The 9,553-nt window shown below is 39.3% G+C and overlaps 1 protein-coding gene across 1 annotated transcript; it reads left to right on the forward strand.

Moving 5' to 3' along the window:
- Positions 1 to 6,530: 6,530 nt before the first annotated feature.
- On the forward strand, positions 6,531 to 6,992 carry LOC136825230 (uncharacterized). Its single transcript, XM_067081254.1, has one exon. The coding sequence runs from the start codon at positions 6,531 to 6,533 to the stop codon at positions 6,990 to 6,992; it is 462 nt and encodes a 153-aa protein (XP_066937355.1).
- The last annotated feature ends 2,561 nt before the right edge of the window (positions 6,993 to 9,553 follow it).

Genomic DNA, 9,553 nt, shown 5'->3' on the forward strand with positions numbered 1-9,553 from the left:
CGTACTCTCGAACAATTGTCTTTACTTTATACAATACCAATATAACCATTCTGACATTGAGCCTGCCATACACTCTGTCAGTGCAGCCTTCTCCAATGAGGAAATTAACACTGCATATACAAAATGCAAAGACCTGATACCATAAACCATTCTCCAGGAGCGACCCATGAAAAGCTTATCCTCTTTCAAGAAAATATATATCACTAAGTGGCTAAGGACTTGCTCAGTGGAAATCTATGCCGATGACCCATACAATCTGCCTCCATAGGGGCCTGCTGATCTAAGTCTACCTGCAGTGTACCATACGGCAGATAATGCCTTTCTAACAGCAAAATCCCTCTCAGAAAAAAATAAAACCTCAGAAAAAATTGAAGCACAAGACAAATTTTCACAGATCTGGGACGTGATCATAGTATAACAGGAATCATTCGACAGTCTTAATGCTGTGGAGACAAATAACAATCTTTCATGAATCTGAGATGCGATCAAAGAAGTGCAGGAATCATTAGACAATCGCACAACAAGCCAAAAGACTTCTATTATTTCCTTGCCTCCCAACAACATGAGAGAAGTGAGGGTGTGACGCATGAGGGAACTGCCCTCTCTCCCTTGGGTGAAGTGCCCATTATCACCTATAGACTATCGGAGGGGACTGATAGACCCCCAACCTCCTCTCCACCCTCAATGCCTCCAGTGGTAGATAGATCTCCAGTGACAGTCACCAGCCCTCGTGAGCCTTCCCACCCTATCTCTACCCCAAAACTGCCCATCGTGGATGAGGATGTTAATGATCATGAGAGGATTGGGGCTGGCAGACGCAAACAAATAGAAAAAAGAAAAGAACATCTCAATTGTCCGCTGGACCAAAGCCCAACACTCGTGAATCACCTCGCCCGAAACCTGAGAAGAGACGTTACATTGCGATTCACAATTTATGCTCATCAGTGAAGCTAGACACCACAATAGAGTGTCAAGTTTCTCACGGGCTCCAACCCTCTTATCACCCACGACCTCCTGTGCAAAATTAAACATAAAGTGGCCTAGAGGATTAGCTACCTATTTAAACACCTCAATGTTCTTAAAGGCAAGAATTTTGGTCCTAATATAAAAATCACAAGATACGACCTAATCCAGGACCAACCCCCACCAGGGGAACTTACTGACACCCCAGGCAGGGTTTCAGGCGCAGGCTTTCCTTCTACCACAAGTGCCAGCCAACCCCCGCTGGCGAGTGAATGCCCACCCCTGCTGGCCAACCACCCATCCACCCAAATGATTAACTCATTTATTTCTTATCTTTGTGAGTTGCCATTAGATATAATCTCTTGGAATATTTTTGGTTTCAAGCAGGACATTCCTCCCCTAACCATGTTTTGCAAAAACTTCAAAGGTATCATTGCATTACAAGAAACGCTCCTCTGGCCCCATGACCTTGCCATCTGCGATTCAGTGCATGAAGACTTCAGAACTTTCTCAACCTCACCGATGCAAGTTACAGATCACATCGTAGCCGATCGCCCAAAAGGAGGCCTTTCTTTCCTGCAGTACATATCGTTAGACAATACGGTGAATGTGTTGACCTATAGGAGTGATAGATTGCTGAGGCTTCAAGGGACAGTAGGGGGTTATAAGATCCTAATAATTAATGTTTACATGCCCTAGGATAAGAACAATAATTTTGATCAATACTGTATGATCCTAGGCAAGCTACACAGCATTATTCACGATTCTACTGCTGATCATATTTGTTTAATTGGGGAGATTAATTCTCACCCCACAAAACAATTTTATAACAAACTCAATCTCCTCTGTCGAAATCACACTCTCCATATCAGTGATGTAATGCTCTTCCCTCCCTTCTCCTATACCTATTTACAAAACAGAACAGACACAATTGCAGCCTCCTGGCTGTACCACTGCATCACATCCCCACGATTCTATTGTGACCTGCAACATTCGTTACGATCTTGCAATGGGCTGTGATCATATCCCCTTATAGGTGACATTTAGTACCCCCATCCCTCCCTATCGTGAGCCCCCCTAACTGATTGCCCACCTGCCTTTAACTGGGATTTTAAACCAACAGAAAAACCAGGTCCTTTAGGGAAACCACAGAAACCAGGCTGGGTTCAATAGTTCATCTGGCAGATGCCTTACTATGCACTAACCCAAAATGCAGAAACGAGCATCACAGGAGAGATATGAATGAATTCTATTCGAATCTAATTTCTTCTGTGCTTGCCTCCAGCAGAGATACTTTAGATCTCGTTAAGGCAACTCTCATAATATACCTGGATTTAATGACTTGGTTAAAGATCTATATGCACATTCACAAGAAATGTTTTTACTGTGGAGGCAAAATGGTAGCCAGAGGGAAGGACACTTTGCATTGCTGATGAGGCAGGCAAGAGTGTAGTTCAAACTTGCCCTTAAGCACTGCAGACTGAATGAAAAGCCGTCGGTGACGAGGCTATCTCAAGAAAGTGGGACAATCATTTCAGCACTATCCTGAATTGCATAAACGATCAAGACTACCGTAGGGATGTAGATAACCTCCTTACTGATAACATTCAGTTTCATTTCTCTGATTGTATTACGCCAGGTACATCAGCGATGCCATAAACAACCTACCTAATAATAAATCTCCCAGCTGCGATGGTCTACCTGCTGAAGCTTTCAAATTCTGCCATCCGATAATTTACATTTTGCTAGCTGTTCTATTCAATGCATGCATAATTCACCAGTTTCTTCCAGACTCCTAATTGTACTTCACTTAATACCGTTAATAAAAAAACAAACTGAAGGATGTAGCTGACCCTGGCAATTATCGCCCAATTGCAGTTACTACAATGTCGCCGATGATACTTGGGTCCGTTTTTCTAGTGAGACTTCTCCCCTTTCTGCACACCACTGACAACCAGTTCAGCTTTAAAGCAAACCACACAATCGACACCTGCATCTGCATCCTGAAAGAATTGTTGAACTATTACCTCTCATCAGCCTCTCCTGTTTTCCTATGTTTTGTAGATGTGAGAAAAGCATTTCACAGAGTAAAATACCTGAAGCTCTTTCTGAAGTTCCACAAACGAGGCACACCTCTATATCTAATTGGCATTTTATGTCGTTAGTTCTCCATGCAGCAATTTTATGTCAAATAGGGTAACATATTGTCGTACACCTTCAGCTCCTAAATGGGCTCTGGCAAGGGGCATTCTCTCCCCATACCTGTTTAACACGTACACAGATGTCCTGAATGTTAAACTGAACTCACTCCCAGGGGATGCACTATCAACGAAACAACAATAAACAATCTCTGTTGCACCGACGATATGGTTCTAATTTCCCCATCAGTGCAAGGTCTCCAGCGACTCATCGACACCTGCCACCAGTATGCAGAGGATTTTGATATCCTGTACAACGACACCAAGACCCAGTGTACGTCGCAGCTTCCGAGATCGCTTAAGCATATTGCAGAACCACAAGTTTTCCTCGGAAATCACCGTTTGGAATCCGTGCATGAATTTCCGTATTTGGGCCACATTAGCACAAACAACCTAAAAGATACGGCAGACATAGAATAGAGGCGTCATAAACTATGTGCAACTGGCAACATGATTACAAGGAGGTTTGTCTTCTGTCACCGAGACACGAAACTGCATCTCTTTCGCTCGTACTGCTACAGTATATATGGGCGTTCACTTTGGACGAACTATACCCAAGAGACCATGAGACGCATCGCTGTTGTTCACAATGACATTCTGAGACGCCTATCAAACACTCCTAGTTATCACTCCGCCATGCAGATGTTCATAGAAAACCACCTGGATAATTTAAAAATCATTGTGAGGGGAACAATGTCCAGTCTGATCACCCGACTGAGAAACAGCAGCAATACGCTCATGCAGAGCATCCTAAGCAGTTAAAAGTATACCTTAGTTTTACCAGACCACTGAGCTGATTAACAGCTCTCCTAGGGCTGAGGCAAGAAGATCTAAATTATGGGAAAGATGGGATAATGAGGCGTTTGTTCCTTAAATGACTTATTCTCTATTTTTGCAACTATGAAGTGTCATCTCCAGAATTTGTCGTTATTATTATTATTATTATTATTATTATTATTATTATTATTATTATTATTATTATTATTATTATATTTCTACGTTCCTTGTTATTATTGGTATTTTTCCTTTTTTATTACAGTGATTAATATCATTGTAGAGTTTTGCAATTTTCAATTTTCGTATTTAGCCTTCAGGACCTGACTTCTGTAACCAACTAAGGTCCCAAGCTGGAAATTAATCGTCTGCAATCTGTATTTTTAATTGTTATAAATTTAATTTTTTTACTATTATTCTCCACATAATTACTGCTATTACCATTATTATGAATTCTATTTTTTTACTTCTTCAGCAACTGTGTGGATACTGCCGATTATTATTTTTATCATGTTATGTATCTAGATTGTATGTATTGTATTTGTACATTCCATGTATATGGCCCTGAGCTGCAATAAAGGATATTATTATTATTATTATTATTATTATTATTATTATTATTATTATTATTATTATTATTATTATTATTATTATTATTATTATTATTATTAGGTTGTTGTTGTTTTCGTATGATTATTTATTATTAACATTCCTGTAGTGTGTTATTAAAGGAAAAATCCAGGTTGACATTAAAAGGTTTTAGCAATGATTTTATGGTTTCAAAACAACCAAAAATAACGCAGGATAAGAATGTTCTTAGGAGTTTCTTTCTCCATGTTACTTTCACTTTAAAACTTTTTGTGGGCTTTATTATATCAAATATCTAGTATATGTGAAGGGTGACGTAAACCTGTCCCTATTTTTCTTATGTATTCGATTTCCTGATGCAAATACTGGGGACTGACAATGTGCAATGCTCGTAAAAATATTGAAGAAAAAAAATTTATTTTGATATATTAAGGTGGTGGCCTGAATAGAAATAGACATAAGTTAAGCTGTTGGTTGGCTTCCTATAAATACTGAATTTGCATTGAAATGGTTCTCTCTGTATTAAAACATCTAAGAAAGAGAGGAAATTGTCTTTTTTCTAATTCTGAAGTAAATTTAATGGATGGTACCTGATTATTCAAATTAGAGGGTAAATCATTTATATCAATACCAGCAGGAAAAATAGCTAAAATATCAACATATCTATACCACTTCAAAGGAGTATAAATGATATTAGGTAAATATTGTTTTTCAAAAAATTCCGTACACAAGTTTGAGAGACATGGGGATAAAGGGTTGCCATTGCTATACCAAATATTTGTTGGTAGAATTCACCATTGAATATAAACTTACAATCGCAAATGCACAACCTAGTGAGTGAAATAATAAGACTTACAGGTAGAGTAATTCATGATGGATTAGTTCATTACTAAGGTACTCTCAAATAGAAAATATAGGGACTTTAGTAAAAAGAGAACAAACATTAAATCTAACAAATCTATCAGTGGGTCAAAAAGTGATTTTGTTTAATTTATTGACTAAATCTAGTGAATTATGATAGTGAGAATCGGAGATAGTTCCAAGTAATAGGGACAAGAGCTTGGTGGTATATTTTGAAAGTTTACATCATATTGAGCCTACAGCGCTGATAATAGGCTACATAGGATTATTTTCTTTGTGCGTTTTTACTAAATACAAGTAAGGTTGTAGGGTCCCACACGGACCCTCACAAATCCATCTTACCTGGCCAGCTAATCTCCCTCACAATGAGCATCTCTGCACGCCAAGCCCATGCATACAAGAAACACAGCAGATTTCATGCAACCTTTGTCATATATTCTCATTCATATTATTGTTATGTTAAATGTATCATTCTTAGCGCAAGCATTACAATGTCAGCATTCCATCTCTATGTATCATAACTTTATTCGTGTATTGTATATTGATTTATGTGCATTTTCCATCCTCCAACAAACACAGTCAATTGTACTCTGACCTCTGTTTTGTTTGCTGAACACTCCTGCACCCACAAGTATTTGAAGAGTTCAGCAAACACCATGGCAGATGCACTTTCAAGAAATTATGCCAACACCATCCAGCTTGGGATAGCCTATCCTGAAATAGCAGAGGCGCAAAGAGACGATGTGGACCTACAATGACTGCAGCAGGACAACACCACCCTTACATGGAGCGACCTGTCAATCAAGAATGGAGGAACGACCATTAACTGTAAAACAAGTACTGGAAGCCCTCGCCTCTACCTGTCAGAAGGCCTCAGAAAAAGGATTTCAACCTTGCCCACAACCTGTCCCAGTTATCATGCTGGTCAACCACCCGAATTTTAGCAGAGCAGTACATCTGGTGGGGAATGAAAAAGGGCAAAAAACCTGGGCGAGAGAACGCCTTCTGTGTCAGATGTTAAAAATAACAAGGTACGTAAAGAGCGGAATATGGGGGTTCCACACAACACACCGCCGACTTGCCCACTCCATGTCGACATAGTGGGAACTCCAACCCTTCTTTGAGGGGTACAGATACCGGTTCACCATGATCGACAGAGATACCAGCTGGCCTGAAGCAATACTGATACGGCAACAGGTGGTGGAGAGTTTTGAAAGCTCTCATTGGATGGATCAGCAGACACAGAGTCCCACAGATCATTATGAGCGGGGGGAGGGGAGCAAACTTAACCCCACCTTATGGAACACCCTCGCAGACAATTTGAGGACAAAGTTAATACACACGATGTCCTACAACCCAGAAGCTAACGGCATCATCGAAAGGCTTCCCCAATCGTTGAAAGCATCACTCACTGATAGACGTCAAGGTCGGAGTAGGAGAAAGGAGTTACCTTGGGTCTTACTGGGCCTGAGAACACCACCACACACGACATTCAATGCATCTCCAGCAGAAGCCCTGTATGGCCAATTATTACCATTACCGACAGACGTCTTTCAATATCCAACAAGCCCAACATCCCCATCCGACACCCGCAAAGCATTAGAATGAATACTGCCGGCCAAGACAACTTGCCACATGGACAGAAAAGTGGACGTCCCCAACGAACTGTAGAACGCAAAATATGTGTTCTTACAGGTAGGCGCACACAGAATCCGCCTCTTCCCAGCCTCCTCAAAATCATACTGTGACATTCAGAGAAGACACAATTTCTACCAAATGACAGTGGATGTCAGAACTACATGGGTCTTCATCGACGCCTAAAGTCAGCATACCCAACAGACACCGACCTACAACCTTAGGCCTCTCCAAGGGTGGGACCCAAACACCGTCCATTTTACCTGGCCGGCTAATCTCCTCACACATACAAGAAACACAGCAGATGTCATGCATCCTTTGTACATATATTCTCATTTATATTATTGTTATGTTAAATGTATCATTCTTAGGGCAAGCATTACAATGTCAGCATTCCAGCTATATGTAACTTAATTTCATTCTTGTCTTGTATATTGATTTAAGTGCATCTTTCCATCCTCCAACAAACACAGTTGATTGTATTCTGACCTCTGTTTTGTTTGCCTCGTGTCAAGCACTACATTTCCGTCCGCAAGAGCTGTTGACCTGTATGTTTGTTGTTTGAATGAATTAGTAAGTTTGTAGACTCTTACTCACGCCTTCACTACAAGGTAACAAGGGAAATTTTACTGACGACTGACCTATTAGTTCTTTTATATATTTAAGGATTGTTTTCCACTTTGGTATTGAAATTTTTTATGACTTGATCAAGGGGAATTTTTGTTAGTATTTTTGTAAGTCGTATCATCATCCAGTAAGGCTTGCATACATGATAAGCAGTCAGCTTTATCTAAAATTGCAATGCTATTCGACTTATCAGCTTTTGTGATGTGGGTTGTATTGTCTTTTGTAAGAATCTGCTATTATACAGCTTACTTCCAGCTGTAATTTTAAGCTTAGTCCTTGCATATATTATTTGGACCCCTGTATTAGTAAATTGTCCAAGAAAGACCTTAAAGATAAAATCACTGACTTAATTACTAATTAGTTACTTTACATATATATATTGTATGTATTCGTATGTAGGGCATAATCTTTTGTAAAACCTCTCAAAAATTTCCCTTTGTTTTGGTAGGTCCACTAATTCTTCAACTGTGTTGGATTCCAGGTGCATCTGTTCCTTTATAATCCCCAACCTCTGGGATATCTGTATGTCATCTGTCAATTATACGAGCTTTATTGTCACCTTACTTTTTTATTTCTTTTCAGTCTGCTGGTAAAGGACCGTGTGTCAAAAGGTCTAGCGACAACTGTTGTTTCACTTTTTCTTCGTGGCATTTGCCTTAATATATATATATATATATATATATATATATATATATATATATATATATATATATATATATATATATATATATATATATATATATATATATATATATATATATATATATTCATATATAATGCATGCATGCATGTACATGAGAGAGAGAGAGAGAGAGAGAGAGAGAGAGAGAGAGTGCGTATGGCAATGCCTTCATATAGACCAGACCTAAGGTAACCTAGAAGATCGAAGAGCATAATCGGATGTTTAAGAACCCGAAGAAAGGAAGTGACGGCCCAGCCTTGTAAAGATAGAATCTTGTAAGTCAAGAATAACGAAAACGGGAAGAGAATTCCAGAATTAAAGAAACAACTGCTGAGCGTTTAGCTCTAATTTTTCAGCTTTATCTCAGCTTTAGATCAGTTTTCCTGTGATAAAAACTGGAATACCAGTTGTAAAGCGATAGAGCAGGATTACCTTCCAGCACCCAGACTTCGGTATAATTCCATCAAAGCCACTAAATTGTCGACTGTTTCTGCCTCAGGAACAAGAGATACGAAAGAAATGCGCGCTAGTCGTAGCAATATTATTGATTACCAATGTAAATGACCGCAATTATTTCGTATAACGACTGGTTATCCTGTCCATAGGGACATGGACATTATCCAACATTTTAATAAAGGACTAGGAAATTGCTAAAGTATACTGAAGTAAGAAGACAAACACTTTTGTTAAACTTCCTTCTAAATTTGCTCTAGTATAGAAAAACACAATATCAAATTATATCTGTGGCTAACATGGAAAAAGAACAGTCTCGATATTAGGAAAGTGAGCTATTCATATTCAATGAACAATCCAGTCAATATAATCTTTCACAACTTTTGTTTATAGTATGGCAAGTAATAGGTACAAGAACTTTGCATTGACTGACACTGCATTTTCTGCGCACAAGAGCGCCTCCTCATTCAGATCCGATTGCATTCAGTAATACCTCCACGACTTCAGCGACTTTAATGAAAGCATTCCCAGTCGATTTTTGGGAAGGGAGAAATGCCATCAGCCCTTTTGAGCCTCAATCGGCAGAGGAGGGTGGTAATGCTGTTAATGAGTTTCCTTGCACCCCCATCTCTCTCTCTCTCTCTCTCTCTCTCTCTCTTCCCCGAGGACGGGAGTTTAATTTCGTCGTGAAAATGTAAGCAATAACATTTTTTTTGTGAATCGTCCTTGTGAGAGCCATATATGTTTTATACAGCGTTGCGCGATTATACTT

Source organism: Macrobrachium rosenbergii, chromosome 37 (genome assembly GCF_040412425.1).
Source record: "Macrobrachium rosenbergii isolate ZJJX-2024 chromosome 37, ASM4041242v1, whole genome shotgun sequence".
NCBI classification, from domain to species: Eukaryota; Metazoa; Arthropoda; class Malacostraca; order Decapoda; family Palaemonidae; genus Macrobrachium; species Macrobrachium rosenbergii.